The sequence below is a fragment of the Balaenoptera borealis genome (genome assembly GCF_965194805.1).
Source record: "Balaenoptera borealis genome assembly, chromosome: 13".
Classification (NCBI taxonomy): Eukaryota; Metazoa; Chordata; class Mammalia; order Artiodactyla; family Balaenopteridae; genus Balaenoptera; species Balaenoptera borealis.
This window is the reverse complement of record NC_138870.1, coordinates 81,723,383-81,744,189: the sequence shown is the minus strand read 5'-3', so window position 1 is coordinate 81,744,189 and position 20,807 is coordinate 81,723,383. Positions and strand designations below refer to the sequence as shown.

The 20,807-nt window shown below is 39.0% G+C and overlaps 1 protein-coding gene across 1 annotated transcript in view; it reads right to left on the bottom strand.

The window, feature by feature from the left end:
* CFAP54 (cilia and flagella associated protein 54) overlaps window positions 1-20,807 on the bottom strand; it is a 311,831-nt gene that overhangs the window by 92,877 nt on the left and 198,147 nt on the right. Inside the window, exons 48-52 of the mRNA XM_082349512.1 lie at window positions 20,703-20,756; window positions 15,740-15,947; window positions 13,236-13,315; window positions 11,466-11,635; window positions 1,208-1,313 (exon numbers count right to left, since the gene is read on the bottom strand). Coding sequence (XP_082205638.1) covers window positions 1,208-1,313; window positions 11,466-11,635; window positions 13,236-13,315; window positions 15,740-15,947; window positions 20,703-20,756 — 618 coding nt within the window. The remainder of the gene's footprint in view (window positions 1-1,207; window positions 1,314-11,465; window positions 11,636-13,235; window positions 13,316-15,739; window positions 15,948-20,702; window positions 20,757-20,807) is intronic.

The window sequence follows — 20,807 nt, the reverse complement described above, 5'->3', positions numbered from 1 at the left end:
CAGGTGAGGAGCAGAGGAGGAGGGTGAGCTGCTCCTGAACCAGAGTAAGAAGTGAACGGAGAGCCCGAGACAGGATGGTGATTAGAATGGGCACACCACGTACTCGAGGGGTCTAGTGTTTAGATTAGAAATACAGAAAAAATACCCATCAACATACCTTAATCTCTGCCTACATTCCTGTTATTATTGAAAAGCCAAGTCATGCTTAATCTAAATCAGGGTCTCTCGACCTCAGCATGACTGACATTCTGGGCCAGGTTATTGTTGCGAGGGAAATGTCCTGTGTGTTACAGGATGTTTAGCAACATCCCTGGCCTCTACTCAGTAGATGCCATTAGCACTCCCTCTAGTTATAACAACCAAAATGTTTCCAGGCACTGCAAATGTCCCCTGGGAAGCAAAATACCCCCAAGTAACAAGCATTGTTCTAAGTAAATTTTCAGAATCAGAATCCTTTTTAGCCTTTATACTGCTTTTACTGTGGTAAGAAATGAGTCAATTAGTTTTACTTTTTTGTAATGACATTAGATAGTAGCAATTTTATTAGTAAAGCTTAAGCTTTATTTTATTTATTTTAAAATGAGCAAGGATTCTATGTGCTGAATCTTTATATTTTAATACTAAACAACCCTGTTGTTATTAAATTACTTGGTCTAATCAAAATCCAATGAAATTTCAAAGAACGTGTGACACCATTTGTCAAATAGACTTGAGGGCTTAAACGCAGAAGAATTTAACTATGAGAAGGAAATAGCACAAGATACTATTAGCACAAGGTAGGAAATAGCACAGGTAGGAAATAGCACAAGGTAGGAAACAGCATAGGTGTCACACTGGTAATGCTAAAGAAGAAATAAAGTCAAAAGTGAATGAAGAACAAGTCATGCGAAACAACTTTATTTACTAGTGACATCAGATCTAGAATACAAGAATGATACATCTGGTGGGACTTCAGTCACTATTACATCCAATCCCATCAATTCCCAAATGAGATTACATAATTTTAAAAAATTTTAAGGAATTTGCCCAAGGTATACCAGCTAATAAATAGCATCAGCGGGGCTTAAACACAGATCTTTTTACTCTAAATTCAATGTTTTTTTCTTCTTTACCCCTTTGTTTCATTCAAATAGTTATACAATTTCCTAGCATGCCAATAATTATTCCATAAAAGTGTTATCAGGATAAACATTAAATTCATACATACATAATCTCCTGGAGAGATGGAATTCTCTGTGTCATCTTCTACTACCTTCTTTTTAAAAAGTTTTGAATCCTGGAGAAGTTTAAGTGTGGAAAATACTATCGCAGCACTAAAATAGAGAATATGTTTTAAATGTTATTAGTATTACACTCGTGGCATTTATATGTTATTTCCTAAGTCTCTTCCTCCAAAAAAACCTCCCATACTCCCACCCACCCCCAAAACTGTTAGGTGCCCCTTCTACGTGCTCTAATAGCACCCTGGCCTTTACCGCAGGTGATACTTACAGCATTTATTTGCCTGTAAAATTGCTCTGTGTTTGTCTCAGCTAATTTATCTTATCCCCTGCTGACACCCAGCATCTAGTAGCTTGGACATAATAGGAGCTAAAAAATATTTTTAAATGAAAGTGAGTGAATGAAAGAATAAATGAATGAATGTTTCCAAGATCTAAAACAAAATTTACTGACAATCTCATTAATAAAATGAGCACACATGTATTTTACATACATCAGGATGTGGTTCTCCAGTTTTTTGACATTATAAAACTGTTCTGCTTAATGCTATGCACTTGGAAACTCTTAAGAAAAATTACTGCTCAATCAGTATCTAGCAGTGCCAGGAGGGAAAGGTACTTAATGCAGAAAATAGAAGCCAGGAGATAGTAATTCTCCTCACTTCCTGTTGTTTGGGATGTAAATTTTTCTTCACTTTAAACCATCACATCCTCCTTCCCTGTAGAATGATAAATGTATAATTGATGTCACACTTTTTCAAAATATTTTAATAATATATGTTAACAGGCTTCTTCATTTGAAAATCTATTCCAAAACAAAATTCAAAATACAGAATAATCTGTGTACCTGACGATGCTTATTGCAGTGCTACTTCATAACACAGAAAGACTGAGTGAAAGCCGAACGGACAATGTATCCATTTATCTAATGCCCCACTTGATATCTCCACTTGAAGAGTGAATAACAATCACATTTAAGAGGTGTTATGGGTTAAACTGTGTTGAGGTCCTAACCCTCAGTGCTCAGCATCCATCCTTATTTGGAAATAGAGTCTTTACAGAGGTAAACAAGTTAAAATAAGGTCATTTAGGGTGGACCCTAATCCAATATAACTGGTGTCCCTATAAAAGGGGGAAATTTGGACAGAGGGACAGATATGCACAGAGGGAATATGATGTGAAGACACGCAGAGAGAAGACAGCCTGTGGCTGGAGTGATGCATTTACATGCCGAGGAACAGCAACGATGGCTGGCAAACACCAGAAGCTACAAGAGGCAAGGAAGGGCTCCCCCTAGGGCTGTCAAAAAGAGCAGGGTCCTGGGGGCTTCCCTGGTGGCGCAGTGGTTGAGAATCTGCCTGCCAATGCAGGGGATGCGGGTTCGAGCCCTGGGCTGGGAAGATCCCACATGCTGCGGAGCAACTGGGCCCGTGAGCCACAATTACTGAGACTGTGCGGCTGGAGCCTGTGCTCCGCAACAAGAGAGGCCGCGATAATGAGAGGCCCGCGCACCGCGATGAAGAGTGGCCCCTGCTTGCCACAACTAGAGAAAGCCCTCGCACAGAAACGAAGACCCAACATAGCCATAAATAAATTAATTAATTAATTTAAAAAAAAAAGAGCAGGGTCCTGCCGACACCTTGATTTTGGACTTTCAGCCTCCAGAACTGTGAGACAATAACATTCTGTTGTTTCAAGCCACCCAGTCTTGGGTACTATGTTGTGGCAGGAAACTAGGATAGGTTAAAAGCAGAGCCTCTTCCTTCCACCTCCTCCACCAAACCTACTCCTCTGCCCTGTCCTCTAACCCAGATAGAGGGCCCAGTATCATCACCGCCGCCCCTCTGCCTCACACTCTCTGTTCAATCCATCAACAAGCTCTGTCAGCTTCAACTTCAAGATCTGGATACTAGCCAGCAGCTCCTCGCCTCCGCACCTCGTCCACTGCTAACGCCTTCATCCAAGCCACCAACATCTCCAGACATCCACGGGAGCTTGCTGGCCAGCCCCTGGAGTCCTGGTCTCTACGAAGAGACCACAGTGATCTCTCTTCAGGATGTAAATCAGATCACGACACTTCTGCTGTACTGTTCCAGAAGTCTCCCGCATCCCTGGATTATGGTCAATACACCACCTCCTTTGGGTCAGTTAGTGAGGTTTCTAGCCAAGAAGATGACCAGATTCATCTGGGTCCAAGGATGCTTGTAAGAAGGTAGTCTCTGTGTGTAGGCTCCCAGAGTATGTACATATGCTCAACTCTTAATTACATTTTTAAAGCCTTTTTTGTATGTGTCTACACATTATATTGAAAGATATTTTCTCCCTCTTTTTTCCCCTCAACCTTTATTTTAAAAAAATGATAACTGGTATTTACTGTACTCAACACCTCTCAGGGGCTGTGTTAAATGCTTATTGTGAATTAATTCACTTAATCCGTACCACAAACCTACAAGGTATGTACTATTATCATCCCTATTTTATAGATAAGTTAACTGAGGCCCACAAATGTTATGTGACTTGCCTAAGGTGACTCAGCTAGCAAGAGGAGGTAGGATCAGAGCCCAGGCCACTGGCCCCTGAGCCCGCAGCACCCTTAATCATTAAGCTACAATGTGGCCTCTTTCTTTTCACAGTTCTAACAAGCTTCGGCTTTGTTTATACTGGCACAGTGTTACTCGTTGCCACATTTGTATTAGCATATGGTTATTGTCGACTGCACCTTTTACAATATAAAAGGCCCTCTTTGTCTAGTTTAATGCCTTTTGCCTTGCATTCTACTTAGCAGACTTCATGAAACGGGATTATTATAAGGGTATTAAATAAGGTATTTAGTCTTTCATTTGCTCAGAAATATGTACTGAGCACCTGCTATTGGCCAGGAACAAATCTAGGGGCTATGGATACAGTCCCTGGCCTCACGGAGTTGACACATTCTATTGAGAGCAGGGTATTCTTAACAAAGAGGAGTGCTTGGCTAATAGACGGCTCTCAATGCATCGTAGCCGTTACCATTATTAGTATATAAAGTTGGACAGGGAATATGCAGGGACTAAATTGATTTTTTTTCTAAGTTGTTAACCAGCATCAAAACCTTTCAGCCATTATTGAATTTCAATCTCCGAAGATTTTACTGAGTCCTTAAAATGCTTTTGATACTTGTAGAATAATTTCTAAAGTATGGTTTGTGATTATCTAAACTTACTAGTTTTTTTTTTTTTTTTAATAAAACTAAACAAGGAAGCAAGAAAACAGCAACAAAAAACATAATGCTGATGAGGTGTGTGTCCAGGTACGGAATCTCTTTTCCCCCACACCTTTCCTCCCTGAAGGATACATACATGTTTCTAAGGCACCTCGTTTACTGAGTAGCTTCCGAGGTTAGCACAGGATGACAACTGGAGGGCCCTGAAAGGAGAAAACGATGCCCATCCCACTCTTCTGACCTGAAGCCCAAATTCTGATTTCAAGGAAAATGAGGTTTGGAATCTTGCTAACCCCAAAACTTAATGAATAAAATATAAGCATACTGTATGTCCTAATCCAGCTGGTACTGCTTAGCTGCACAATGGAAAACTTCTACTTCCTCCTCTGCACTAGGAAGACAGGAAGTGTAGGAGGACTACCCACTACAAACAGTCAAAATCCCAGCAGGAGGAGGTTTCATTCTGACACAAAATAAAAAGGCTCAAATGTTATTCCATTTAGACAATATATTAAATAGAAAGGAGAATCGGAAGGAACACTTCAAAAAAAAAAAGACAGGATTCTGAAATAGAGAGGCAGCCCTGAAAGAAGTAGAATACAGTTTGAATAACTCTGATCCTATTTATTTCTTATTAACATTCATGACAAAAATGGTCAGTTTGTTCTCATAAAATCTATGCGGCTCACTCTACCTGTCACCCTAGGGAATGTGCCTTTCAATTTCCTTGACACATAATTTTATTAGAAGTATCATGAAATGTCAAGCTAACCAGCATCTGGGAAAGGAACTGTCCAACACTCTCAGCAGCGCCCAGACAGAAGCTCATGGAGGGTAAAGTTCACCTACTAAAACTCATTCATCCTGACAGTAGGCTTCCCCAAGTGACAGCTCTGCTGCAAAAAGCCAGCAACATCAAAGTTTCTGCAGGTTTTGTCCCAAGGGCCAAGCCCATGGATTTAAAATCGGGGCAATTCTGGTATACTTGCACATTATTTGCATACATCTATCTGGTCTTCAAATTAAAGTTCTATTACAACACTCCTTTCTGTGCCATTTTGTAATGTGTAGTTTCTCATTTCCTTCTTTCTCCCTTAAAAAAAAAAAATCACTCATATCCTCCACACTAAAAGGGTATAAGACATGTAGAGAGCTGGGGAAAGAATGAAGGTAAGTGACAAGAAATATTTTCTAGGGCTGCTATTCCTCTCTGGGACACAGTTTGGAGAAAGGAGTTCTATGTGCCTCCATAGGAAATCATATAGTCATATAGTCATGTATATATATACACATATATATTCAATACATATAATTATATATAGAATATATAGTTAGATATATAAACATTTTCTAAATATACATTTATATATTGTATATTCAAATCATTTATTTCTATAGGAAACAGTATAGTAAAAGTTCCTTCTGTCTTCAAACTTCAGTGGGGAAAACAGTGTATTATTATACTAAGCCTATTTTAACCATCAATCAACTACCATTGTATTCTTTTTTTTTTTTAACCATTGTATTCTTAAAGATAGCTACAAATGTGACAATACTCTAAAGGAGTGGGCCTCAAGTTTTTTTACTCTCAGCACCCATTTACATCGTTAAAAATTTTTAAGAAACCCCAAAGAGCTCTATCAATATTTACCATATTGGAAATTAAACTGAGAAATGCTTAACTTCATTAACATTTATTAATTCATTTAAAAATAAAAATCATAAACCCATTATATTTAATATAAATAATGTATTTTTATGGAAAATAACTATATTTTCAAAAACAAAAAAATAGTGAGAAGGATTCCATTGTTTTTGCATTTTTGCAAATCTCTTTAACGTCTGGCTTAAAAAGAGAAAATCTGCTTAATAGAAGACTTTCATATCTGCTTCTATATTCAGTCTGTTGTAACATAATGTTTTGGTTGAAGCATATGAAGAAGACTAGGTCTCACACAGATAGTTATTGAACGTGGGAGGAGTATTTTAAGAGCCTCTTCAAATAATTGTGAATATTCTTCCTTGATACTATAGCAACATGTGACAAATGATAGTTTCTTAAAAGTTTGTTGCTATGTGGAATCTACTACCATACACTGATGAACTTTTCCTACTCTGTTACACGAAACTCTATCGGTCTATCTTGTTAACCAGGATTTTGGAACATCATGCACTGGCCATTTGGAAAACATTAGCTCCCTGGGTTAAACAGATCCCCTTAATGTTGAAGCATTTCATTACACAGTTTTTAAAAAACGATGCTCATTAATATCACCACCAGTCTCATCAAAAAAAATTAAGCATTAGAAAACTGTCAAGCTCATGATGGCAAATACAAATTTTCCAAAAATCCAATTTTTCTATGAAAGTTTAGATTTTATCATTGGCAACAAAAACTATTAGTTGTTTTCCTAGAAGTGGCATGTTCGTTTTGCTCATTTTCAGCAGAATGCCTGTCAAATACCCAAGTCTGCATAATCATGGTTTGCCTGTTGTTTTTTCAAATAAAAATGTTGTTCCATGAAAAAAACAGCTTGTTCAGCTCTCAATTCATCCACATGTGTGCTGTTCCTCAAGACAACCATCAGACTGTGATAGGCAGCAGAAGTGCTTGAGGTATCTTTCCCACTTAATATATTTCCACGGAATATTAAAACTACATTCAAGAATAGGTATTTATAAATGTAACAGATTCTACTGCTTCATCAAAGGCATTCTTAAGTAAATCTGGCTTTTTTTTTTTTTTTAATTGCAAGCGTTCAGCAGTGAAGAACAGAATGACTACTAGTTCGGTTTGGTGTCACTGCTTTGATTCATGGTGAGCTACCGGAAGTTTTACCTCTGTTGCTTTTTCAGCATCAGTGCAAATAACAACACAGTGAAAAAGGCAAGCAACCTCTTAGTTTTATAAACTATTATAAACATAGTTTACTATGTTATAAACTACTATAAAAATAGTTCTGACCTTACAGACCTCCCTGAGTTTCAGGAAGGCCCATAGGTCTGAAGACCACACTTGGAGAATCACTGCTCCAAACAGACTTTATGGACTTTCATCGCTGCTTAGAAACCACAGAAATTTTAAATTCCCCAAAACCTATACTGTCTCTAGCATAAAATCAAATTTAGATGTGGCTAATCATGGAATAGCCTTCAGTCAAGGCTCCCACTGATGAGACAATTGTCTGTTTCCAATCTAAGCAAAAGCAAAGGGGGATTTCTGCTGAATTTATTTCCCCTTTGCAAAGGCTACAAGAGGGCTTCTCCTGTTTAAAGAGAATGGCCGTCTAAAAAATTAACTCCCTTTCCAAATTCTGAATCTAATGCATAGAACTTAAAACACGGAATTTTAGTATAATGAGAAAGTTAAGGAGAGAAAAAAAAATTTGTTTCCATCTAATTTGATCATTTCTTCTTTTCATTCAGTAATTATATTTTTCATTTCTAAAATTTCTATTTAGTTTTTTTTTTTCTAAATTCATCTGTTCCTTTTTTATCTTGTCTCATTCTCTTCCATCCTTCACATCTTTGAACAGTTTATTTCTTGGGCTGTGAAGCTGCCATTTGTTGTGCCTGCTAACTCTCTTTTGTGGCTCTTTCTTCATTTGGTTTATAATATTTGACTCTGTGCTACCTTTACCGGCAGTTATTTTCCATGAGAGTCCTGCATTTCCTAGGTAATCTCTATGAGACAGTTTTGGTTTTGCCTCTGCTCCAGCTCTGTGATGTCAGGATCAGTTTCAAGGTTAATTTCTCAGGGTTTCTGCATTTCATTGTCAGTGCCAGTTTGGACCCCGCAACTTCCAATAGCATTGATCTGAAGAAACTGATTCCTCTTGGGTTACTCTTTTTCCATCCAGGGCAGGCAGCAGTTTCCTTGCTGGTCCCCAGAGACCACTGTGGAATCCCAAGCTAGGGGACAGTTTCATTGTGTATTAGAGAAACAAAGAAGACTGGACTGGGATCCTACCCTACTGTTTACCAATTACGTCAGAGCATCAGATTTGCCCTCTCTACTGGGTCACTTTCATTAGCATATAATACATCATCGCTGCTCCCATCTCAAGAAAATTTGTCTTGACCCTACTTCTACCAGCTGCTGACATCCTATTCCTCTACTCCCCTTTACTGTAAAACTCCTCAAAAGAATCATCTTTACTTGCAGGCTCCAATTTCTCTCCTCCCATTTTCTCATAAAACCACTCTAAATATGCTCTTTCCCCCACTGCCTTCTAAAATTACTCCTGTCAAGGTCACCAGTGACCTCCATGTTGCTAAATCATCCAATGGTCAATTCTCTATTCTCATTTCAATCTATCTGGAGCTTTTGGCAGAGTTGATCACTCCATTCTCCCTGATACACTTTCTTCACTTGGCTTTCAGGATCTCATAATCTCTTGATTTTCTTATATTTACTGGTCATTTCTTCTCAGCCTCCTCTGCTGGTTCCTCATTTTCTCCCCAGTCTCCAACCAAACCCAACACTCAGTCCTTGGTCCTTCTCTTTCTTTCATCTACTCACATTCCCTAAGGAATCTGATCCATTATTATAAAGGCTTGAAATACTATCTATATTCTAAAGACTCCAAGAATATTTGACATTTTCAATTGCACCTCAAAGGAACATAATCTAAATGCGTCCAAAATCTAACTTCAGATCTTTCCCCTAAATAAGCTGCACCGCCGCAATCTTCCCCACTGTGGTTAGGGACAACTTCTTTTGTAACTCCTCTCTTTTTCTCACCACTCTACAGCCAATCCATCAGCAAATTCTAATGGCTCTACTTTCAAAATATACCCAGAATCCGACTTATCACTACCTCTAGTGCTACGGCCCTGGTCAGAGCCACTAACATCTCTCTTCTTATTATAGCAGCTTCCCCAGCTGATCTCCCTGCTTTCAAACCCTTTCCCTCTTACAGTCAATTCTCAACCTAACAACCAGGGTTATCCCTTTGAAGTGAAAATCAGATGATGTCATTCCTCTGCTTGAAATAATACAATGACTCCTTACTTCCCTCAGAGTAAAAGCAGAAGTCTTCACCCTGGCCAGAAGGTCCTATATAATCTGCCTCCCCCATCAAGGATGACCTCTTTGAACATCTCTCTTAAAACTCTCGCTTGCTCCATTCTAGCCACAAGAGACCCTGTGCTGTCCCTCAAACATGCATCAGGCATGTTCCCATGGCCTGCAACACTCCATCTACAGGTATTTGCATGGGCCCCCATGTTTATTTGTTCAGATGTCACCTCATCAATAAAGCCTACCCTGACCACCCAAAATTTGGTTCAGATGTCAAGGTTGATGCCACACACATCAAGAGAGTGTGAAAAGGTTGATTACTCCCATAGTGAAACTATCCAGGAAGAGCAGGGAAGCCACCCAAACAGGTTGAAAAGGTCTTGAGAGAAAAGAGAAAGGAGACTGGCTGGGCTTTATAGTAGTTAATGGGTGGCGCTGGGATAAGGGTTCCCACGTGTGGGCCAGGTCGGTGTGATTTAAACGTCCCACCAGCACCAAAGGAGGGGGCAACTAGGCTTTCTTCTATGCTTGCCCAGGTGTGGGGCAGAGGAGACGGGGGAGTGGCAGAGCTTGAAAGCAGTCAGTTAACCAACATCTAAATGGAGTCATTCTCTTTATTACAACTGCACAGTTTTAACAGGATAACCCCTCCTCCTCCCCCTGCCTCTACTCCTCATATTCTCCATAACACTTATCTTTGGCCACACTATATAATTTACTTACTTGTTAGGTTTACAGTTTATTGTCAGCCTATTTATTATCTATTAGAATATAAACTCCATGAGGGTAGGATTTTTGTCAATATTTTTATATATTTTGTGTATACTGTGTATATCAGTATTAGGATACAGAACTTAGGACCATGCCTAGAATATCGTAGGTGCCCCCAAATTACTTTTTGAATGAATTAATGAATGGTAAGATAAGAAATTTGCTCATTATTCAAAGAATCACTATTGAAAGTGTTCTCATGACAGAGGTGTTTATCATAAATGATATGGGAAGTTCTTGAAAGTATATTTCTATATTATTCAATATTAAAAAATCACTGAAAAAAAAAATCACGGAGAAGTATTTTTAACTATGCAAGTGTTTATATGTCTATGAGCTTATGAATACAGAAACTATATTCTATTCATCTTTGTCTCCTCGGTGTCTAGATCAGAGCCAAACAGTGAGGCAATTAGCAGATACTGGTCACTATATATGAATGAATCAATGAACAAATGAAAAGAAAGATCTGACATTAGCAATTGCATCACATTTTAAAAATGAGCCACCTACAATAGTTAATTAAGTGGTTGAGCACAGCAGAGTTCAGCAGATGTTACTTTTTCAAAATAGAGCTTGTTTTTAATATTTTTATTGGTTGTCTAGGGAGAAAACACTCCATAGGTGTTATTTGTAAAAAAGCTATAAGGAATGTAGGTTCTGCCTTTTAAAAATAAATTATTAATTAAAAAGGAGAACTCTGTGAATTTGGTTTTTTTTGTTTTTTTTAAATTTTTTTAAAATTTTATTTATTTATTTTTGGCTGCGTTGGGTCTTCGTTTCTGTGCGAGGGCTTTCTCTAGTTGCGGCAAGCGGGGGCCACTCTTCATCGTGGTGCGCGGGCCTCTCACCATCGCGGCCTCTCTTGTTGCGGAGCACAGGCTCCAGACGCACAGGCTCAGTAATTGTGGCTCACGGGCCCAGTTGCTCCGCGGCATGTGGGATCTTCCCAGACCAGGGCTCGAACCCATGTCCCCTGCATTGGCAGGCAGATTCTCAAGCACTGCGCCACCAGGGAAGCCCTCTGTGAATTTCTTTATGTTTCACATAAAACATCCTAGCTATGTGCTTTAATAAACCAATTAATTTGTTGAGAATTATAGTTTTAAATGTAGTGATGTGTGAAAACTCTCCTGAATAATAAAAAGCAAGTCTGCTCTATTAATCTAGGAATTTATAAAACTTACATAAAATTTAGGTATATTTTAACAAATGAGAGTGAGGAAGAACCTGTGATGCAGACACTCGCCTGTATGCTGCCCGGTGTCTCTGCAGGACGACCGCAGCCAGCTGCAGCCTGGCCTCCACCACGATCTCTAGCTCGCCAGCCGAACACTGAGAGAGGTTCTTACGGCCTGGACGCTCCGTCTCCGACACAAGGAAGCTGAGCCCGTCTTCAGCTTCTGTCAGTAAAACTGACTAAAGAAAGAACAACACACAATCACCCAAGTTCAGAAATAATACACATCACGTCTCATTCTTATTCATCAAATATTTTTCATGTACTGAAAAGTAACAATGAATGGAAGACCACAAAAGAAATCTGAACAAAATCATCAGAGAAGAGAGCTCAGTGAACAGGAAAAAGACAACAGGGAATGAAAAGGGAAGTAATGGCAAGAGTAAGTGTGTAGGACAGTGACCCCTTATTGCATGCACAGCCGATGCCCATACTTGCTTATTCATAGTAGCTGTGTTCTAGAAAGTTGCTGCAAACACTAAGTCAGTGAATACTGAAGCATTGCTCCTAGGGAAATAAAGGGATAGGTTCCTACGAGCCTCTGGTCACACCATTTTTGTCAGCTGATCAGTACATAACCTTGTTTAATGTGTGTTTATGTTTAAAGACACGTTATTGAATATACAGTGGAGATTCATTAACCTTGAACTCACAGCCAGTAACTCTACAACTCATGCCTGATTGAAGCTTGTCTAACACACATATTTTCTCCAAAAGGCACATCACAGCCTCCTTGCACTTAGGATTACTAGACAGCTCTTCAGCACTACGCTTTAGGGGCCATTTCAAATAGTGAAAAGATGAACAAAAGACCCCACAAAAATGCAAAAAGCTTGGCAATAAATGAAAAGGACACTTGTTTATAGTATGAAAGTGGAAAGAAAAAGTCAGCATTGCCTTGTTCAACTCAGCTGGGAATGTGCATATCAGGCAACTCAAAGTTATCTATGCTCTGTGCCTGTCCCCAAATGACCACCAAAGAGCGAAGAGTACTGATTTGGGAGTTACAATTAAATTTTAGCAGATAAGCAAATTAGCAAATACTGAATCTGTGAATAATGAGGATCAACTGTATTTCAAATTAAACTATGGTCACCTAACTGGGAATGTAAAGATAATGAGATTTTACAGTTGACAATCGATACTAAATAGCAAGAGCAATACTAAATAGCAACATGGCAAAAAAGAAAGAGACCAACCAATCTTTCAAGGAACAGGTCTCTAAAACCTTGTTTGTATAGAGCAGTAAATACTATATAAGGACTAGGGTAATTTAGTATAATGGTTAAGAACGTGATCTGTATTTTATTAGTTGTATGGCATTAGTGAATTTCTTACTGTCTAAGCCTCAGTTTATTCATGGTTCAGCACAATACAGTTCAAGAATGATTAATATGTACATCACAGAGTTGTGAGAATTAAATAATCATGCAAAGTGCCTGTCATGTAGTAAGCACTGAATAAATGGTACTGTTGTTGTTCCTGTTGTTATCACTATTATTATTAGGAAACACCAAACAGGGCATGGAATGCTCAAATCCCATCAGATAATAAATCTTATTTCCCGCAGCAACTTAATCGAGTTAAAAGGTCAAAGTCTGACACCTCTCGGCATCTGCTTTTCTCATGGGGAGTAGACCCCATCCCTGGCCCCAGCCCATGCTTAGGCAAGAAAAGCTACGCGAGTAAGCACAGTCCTGAAAGTTGACCTGTCCAGGGCCTAACAGTGGGCTTTCTGGTAACGGATTCACTATGATTTGAAAATTTTTTTAAACTTACCTTTAGTGTGCTAAGTGCGAAGTCCTCTTTCATTTTTGTAAGCTGACAAAGTAAGCCTCCCTCATCCTTTAAACACACCTCTATAAGACACAACATTTTGGAAGAACTAAGGATATCTGTGGTTAGCTTAAATATTAATTCTAATTTACAAAACTCATCATTAGTTGGGAATTTTAATGTTTAAAAAACAACCACAATGATAATTAGAAACACAGTGCTATATCAAATGCTCCCTAAATATCAGACATTAGAAGACTGAGGCTGATTCTTAAATTCTGAAAGGATCTTTTGGGTGCTTGGTGATGCCGTTCAAGTTATCGGCTACTGATATAAAACAGTGGTTCCTCACCTGGAATCCCAGGACCCCTTAAGGTCCTCAAAGAATTGGGTTGGCCAGAAAGTTCGTTCAGGTTTTTGGTAAGCTGTTAGGAAAATCCCGAACGAATTTTTTGGCCAACCCAATATTTTTGGGTCTTCCAGATATTTATAATATCTCGATAAGATCTCCTTGGAAGTGTCAGTTCTGCTGATTTGCTCCAAGACCTCCTTGGAAGTGTCAGTTCATGCCCCTCACTCTAAGAGCAGAGAGAGAGACCATTTGGAACAGCGCAAACTACAATCCTCAAATATCTCAAAATTCCGACCCACAATCCAAAGCTGGCCCTCATTCTGAGTGAGGCAGCATTGAGAGAATTTAGATCACAAACTTTGTCTGCTATAGTAAGCCTGGCTTCTAGACTACAGGAGGGAGAAAAACTACAAGTCATTATTTGACGAGGAATTAATGCACAAATTACCCACCTAAAGAGACTAAGTTTGTCAAGTGGAAGAGGGAGTCCAGAATAACATGGAACTGAACACACCTGACTTCCTTCCTTCTTCCAACTTCAATTTGCCTGGCTCTTCTCCTAAATTAGGAGACTCTGGAGCTAGAGGGTCAGCTGTGTATGAGAGAGGGCCCAGAAGAAAGATCTGGGACTAGGTCTTCTCCCCTAAGCGAAAGTGAGAGACAGGCAAGGATAGAAACGGAGGAACGCTAGGATGAGTACCAGAACATGAGAAATCCTGGCAAGAGGTTGATCCACCTCTTTCTCCTGCTCTCTCTGCCTCCTGAGTGACCCCCACCCCTGTGTGGTCCTCCCATGTTGTAGCATGCCCCTCCCTCTTGGGAGCTGTAAATAACAAACTCTGTTTTCAATGGCAGCCATCTCCTGATCTGTTGGCCTCACCACACCTGAATAATAATAAAACTTACACTTTAAAACAGAGGCCAATATTATTCTGATACCAAAACTAGACAAAGACACCGTAAGAAAAGAAAACTACACAATATATCTTATGAATATGCATGCAAAAATCTTCAACAAAATCCTAGCAAACAATCCAGCAACATATAAAAAGAATTATATACGACGACCAAGTGGGATTTATCCCAAGAAAGCAAGGTTGGTTAAACACTCAAAAATCAACTAATATAATACATGCCTATGGATAGAATAAAAAACAAAAACCATATAATCATCTTAATAGACACAGGAAAATCATTTAATAAAATCCAACACCTTTTCATGATAAAATCACTCAACAACCTAGGAATAGAAGAGAAATTCTTCTAGCTGATAAAGGACATCTATGAAAAACTCACAGTTAACATCATACTTAGTGGTAAAAAAAAACAACAAAAAAAACAACTATCTTTAAGGCAACATTAAGTCATTTGAAAAATACGTATATAGTTTTATATATGTATATACGGGCCATAAATCCCATCCATGGGTATCTTATCCTATAGAAATATACACTATAGTATGGATACGTAGTACTTCTGCACTGTTCCCTAGAAACAAAGTGAACGCACAACAGGGGAATGGTTGAATAAACCATGGGCTGTTCACAGCATAAAACGCCACACAGTCAGTTTAGGGGACCAAAGCAAAGCAGCTGACTTGGAGTGGCTTAGCAAAGTTTTTTACATAAGAAATGCAAGAGGCAGAAAAATGTAAAATACATCATTTCTTAAATAAATGACAAATCCTATTTTGTATGTGCAGCTGACCCTTGATCAACATGGGGGTTAGGGACACTGACCCTCCATGCAGGTGAAAATCCATGTATAATTTATAGTTGGCGCTTGGTATAGACGGTCCTCTGTATCCACAGTTCAGCACCTGCAGATTCAACCAACCACAGATTGTGCAGCACTGTAATATTCACTATTGAAAAATATTGGTGTATAAGCGGACCTGTGCAATTCAAACCTGTGTTGTTCAAGGGTCAACTGTATATAATGTAAAAAAGTGGACAAATATGCAGATACATTGGTAGATATGGATAGGCAGGTACCTAGACATAAGCACATATGTGTGTCAGTAAGTGAGTTCTGAGAAAACCATGAAAGAGTATCTACTAGAATGTTCATATGGATTATTGGGGGTAGAGTGGGGAATAGGTGGGGAAAGGGAATAGAAAGAGAAATAAGCAAAAAAAATAGAACAAAAGATTACCTTTCAAGTTTGGGAGGTTTGGTCTGTTTTTCTCATCAATAAGTCCATGGCAGACTGGTTTCATTATATGTTCTGGGACACAGTTTATTGTTGCAGCCACATTTATTAAAAAGTATGCTTTAACAAAGGCAAACTTATTTAAGAGATGTTGCTGACCGACTGTAACCAGGATTAGAGGCAAGCCTTTGTTTATTAAATCATCAAGTGCCTAAAAAAAATTTTAAAAAAAGACAAAGTAGTAAAATACTGTTTTCAGATATTAGCTTCAGTCCCCTTCTGCAGTCCTCATCTGGTGTAGGATGAAGGAATTCAGGGATAGACATGAGGGAACATAATCGGCAGGTCCATTGAGAGAGGCGTCACAACGATGCCAGCAGGTCCACAGGGCTCCTGCCATTTCCCAGCAGTTGGTTACCTGCCCCATGAGGCCAGCCCTGCCACACAGGGAGAGCGAACCCAGTGCCGACAGCGAGGAGGGGACACCTTATCAAAATGGAGCAACTGAAAAAGCTCATCAGCCATACATGCCGGCCGCTCTGCTTTAGCTCGAGTGAATTAGAGCTCGCAGGATGGCAAAAAGGGGAAGGACGGGAGGATAAGCAAACCCCTTCGCAACTTAGAATCTGTGTCAATCATGAGAATCCCCACCTTGAGGACTCCCTCCACTTCCTGGTCCCCCCCCTTGCATGCACACTTCCTTGGCAATCATGCTAAGTGGCACCACTTTAAGTTCCTGACCAAACCTCAGTGCCACCTGGTCATCATCCTACATTTGCCCAGTCCATTCACTCTTGCTCCCTCCTACACAACCATTTCATGCTCTTCTTGTTTCTAAATTCTAACACTTTCGCCCCAATGCCCCTCCCAGCTAGTAACCTTGCTTCCTATACTTAAATGAGAAAACTGAAGCAGTCAGAGTAGTGTCCACAGACCTCACAGCTCCACCTCTCCCACCTACCCAAGCATCTGCCTCACTGCCCTGCCTTCCTTCCTGCTTGCCAAGGCTGGTGCCACCACTTAGGCCATCAGTCCTTTCCCCACTGGTATACTCAGCCATTCTCTCCTACATCATAAGTGTTCCCTTTCTAACAAATACCATATGATATCACTTACATGTGGAATCTAAAGTATGACACAAATGAACTTACCTATGAAACAGAAACAGACTCACAGACACAGAGAACAGACTTGTGGTTTGCCAAGGGGAGAAGGTGGGGGAGGGATGCACTGGGAGTTTGGGGTTAGCAGACATAAACTATTATATATGGAATGGATAAACAACAAAGTCCTATTGTATAGCACAGAGAACTAAATTCAGTATCCTATGATAAACCATAATGTAAAAGAATATGAAAAAGAATGTATATATATACATATGTATAACTGAATCATTTTGCTGTACAGCAGAAATTAACACAAAATTATAAATCAGCTATACTTCAATTTAAAAAAATGTTCCCTTTCTACAGAGACATTCCCATCAGCACACAGCCATGCTGTCTTCACTGCCATTTTAAAAACCAAAAACTCTCTATACCCTGACTTCCTCCTCCAGTTACTACCCTAATTCTCACTTCCCCTAACAGCAACAACCTACAAGGTTGTCAATATTCCAATCTCTCTCCTTTCATTTGCTTTTAAACCTACTCCATCCTTACATTGAAACCCTTTGGTCAAGGTCACCAATGGCCTACACTTGGCTAAATCTAATGGTTAATTCTCAGCCTTCGTATGCCATGTTACTTTAATCTAAGACACCATTATTTTATATGCCAATTAAACTTTCACATGCTCACAACTGTAAAATGCATTCTGATTGCAGAGCTGTTAAATGTTTTTTAAAATGCATGTTTAAGACTTTGTGAATTATGGTAGTACATTTCTCAGCAAAATTTGACACTACTAATCATTCCCTCTTCTAAAAATGCTTCTTCTCTTGGCTTTCAAGCCACCACACTCCCTTGGTTTCTTTCCTATTATATCCACTATTCCTTTTCCGTCTTCTTTGCTGGTTCCTCCTCTTTTCCTATACCTCTAAATATTGGAGTGTCCCAGGGCTCCATCCTCTTCCATCTCCTCATTCTCTCCCCTTCGATGATCTTAATCAGGCTCATGGTTTTAATCTCATCTAAATGCTGATTAAATCCCAAGTTTTTGTCTCTAGTTCCAACTTCTCTTCTAACTCAAGACTCATTTGATCAACTTCTGACTCAATTCTTCCACTTGGATGTCTAACAGACATCTCAAACTCAACATGTCCAAAACTGTATTCCTAATCTCCCACACAAACACACAAACACACACACACACACACACACACACAGTATAAGCTCTATGAGGACTGAGAGTCTGTCTGTATTATTGGTTAACTAATGTGTTTGATTGATAGTACCTGGCACACAGTAGACTCAATGGATTAGCTAAAGTGATCCCTTTAAAACACAAGTAGATCAGGCCACACCTCTGCCCTAAACCCTCCAGTGGCTCCTCCTTTTGTTCAGAGTAGGAGCCTAGGTGACAAAAGCCCTACAAGGCCCTTCTCTATCTGAGCACACCACCACCATCTACCCTGTTACCTCTCTGACCTTGTCTCCAACTGCTCTCCCATCATTCACACAACTCTAGCCACACTGGCCAAGATGTCCCTCACTAAGCTAGGCAATCCTGCCCCAGGGCCTTTGCACTCACTGTAGCCTGTTCTTAGATTATTCTTTCTCCAGATTTCATAGGACTTGCACCACTACCTGCTTCAGGTCTGTTCACCAATGTCATCTCAGTGAGGACTAAGCTGACTGTCCCATTCAAAATTACAACCCCAGTCTAGCCCCATGCTCCCAATCCCCTTTATGAGCTGCTGGGTTCATTTTCCCCTACAGCATGGTTCACTTCCTAACATACTATATAATTGACTCATTTATAACGTGTACATATATATGTTTATTACTAGTCTTGCCCACTAAAATATAAGCTCCCTGAGGGCTTAGAATTTGTTTTGTTGATTAACTGATGTATTTATCTGACAGTGCAAGAAGAGTACCTTGCACGCAATAGGCTCTTATTAAATATTTGTTGAATTAATATAAAAGGCAGATGCTGGGGCTATGTATTCTAAAAAACAAAAAGGTAAATTATTTGCCTTACGTGAACTAAAAAAAGAAAAACCTCATTGTCTGGGAGAGTATGAGGCAATGCTCGCAGTGGGGAGGTCTGTTGCTGTTGTTCGTTCTCCTTCCTTAAGCCCTTCTAAAGGGTGGAAAGCAATACCTGCAAAACAGCCAGACGTGGAGCAACTCTGAGCCTGACCTGGGAACAAATGATCATACTAAGGAAATGGTTGACATTCTCCATCTAGAAAAGAAACTTCAGACTGGTTGGGGGTGGGAGGTGTGTGTAGGAGAAGGTTTCTCTTTTCTATCCACAGCAAACAGTGATTTAATGAGCCCTGACAATTACACACAAACTCTTGAGGATCAAAAGAAGATTAATTAGTAATGCTATCCAACACTCCGTCCTCTCCCTCTATACAGAAAATATGAAGTGTTATCTGAAGCGTCTTAAGCAGACCAACAGTTCTGTTTTAATTAATTAGCTAATAGAAATCGGTTTTCCATTAAACAGTACTGTCAGTCTCTTTCTGTTTAAAAAAAAAAAAAAAGATCAGACAAACATTCCTTTTATACCCAAGACCACTTTTATAACCAAAACCAAAAGAAGTGTTTTTAGGATGCCCTGGCATTTATGACTGGAAAGAAATAAATATTCCGAAGCATCCCAAGGTCTCAGAACACTAAAATGAAAGATGAATATGTATTTGTATCTTCCTAATACCAGTTCTTTCATTCCAGGCAACTTGCTTATAAATTAAAATAAATTTTAAGGCAAAAACAATGAATCATCTGAAGCATAATTAGAAGTGAAGTTTGTGGAATAAAATTAACAATAATAGAAAAGTAATAAGATTACATTTAATAAAAGGTAGATAAATTCCTATCAAAATTATGGAGGAAAATAATAAAGCAATTTTGAGGAAATGTCTCTCAAAGTTATTTCATAAAAATTAATACTTTACTTAGTGAAACAGAATGCTGTTTCTGAGCATTTAAAAAAACCAAAAACTATGTGTACCTGTCTATATGCATTAACCATCGCCTGCCTGTGTGAACCCCTTGCCCCTCTGTAACAATGGTTGCCCTACCACTCTTCCACTCCAACACTTCCTAGTGGACAAACTGCTGGGACTCTAAGATTTTTTTAAATGACTTGATAAAATTTAAATGCTTTTAGGTCACCAAAAGTTTAAAACCCAATCATTCCATTAATGACAAGAATAAACTTATTGGGATGGGCAGTCTGGTCCTCTGTAAAAAATAGTGGGGAAATCAGAGGAACTGCTTATAAAAATGTCATATGAAAGAAAACCTTCCTTTAGCTAATGCTAGGATGGTCATCATACTGTAATATATAAATGTATCAAATCAATGCATTGTACACCTTAAACTTACACAATGTTATATGTCAATTATTACCCCCCAAAAAAATTGAAAAAGAAAACCTTCCATACATTGGCTGAGAGGCAGTCTCAGACTGGGGCAATGGATCCGAGTAAAAGCAGTATTGAACAGGTGGGCTATCACAAAATCCTTTACTGATGATCAAAGTTACTAGGTAACTAAGATAGATATTAGATACTTGGCATGGCTAGATAAGCAAACTGAATATGCATGTGCAATTGAAAATTGAGGAGCAGTAACTGATATTTGCTCCATCTGAAAATCAGATCAGTTTGGGTCCAACCATATCTCTGGCCTCAATATTTGGAGATCAGACTCCATTACCAGATATAGAAAAGCATATTACACTGCAGACATTCAAAAACAAAGATTATACATACCAAAAAGATTGAAATGACTCAAAAATTATCCACACTAAATATCCAATGTTTATAAAATATCATTATCCTTACCTGCATATTTTCTTTACTAGTAAGAGGTTTTCCCGAGTCAAATGATTGAAATACCTGCCAATATACAAAATGTTAACATTAGAAACAAGAGTATTGAGTGCTCCT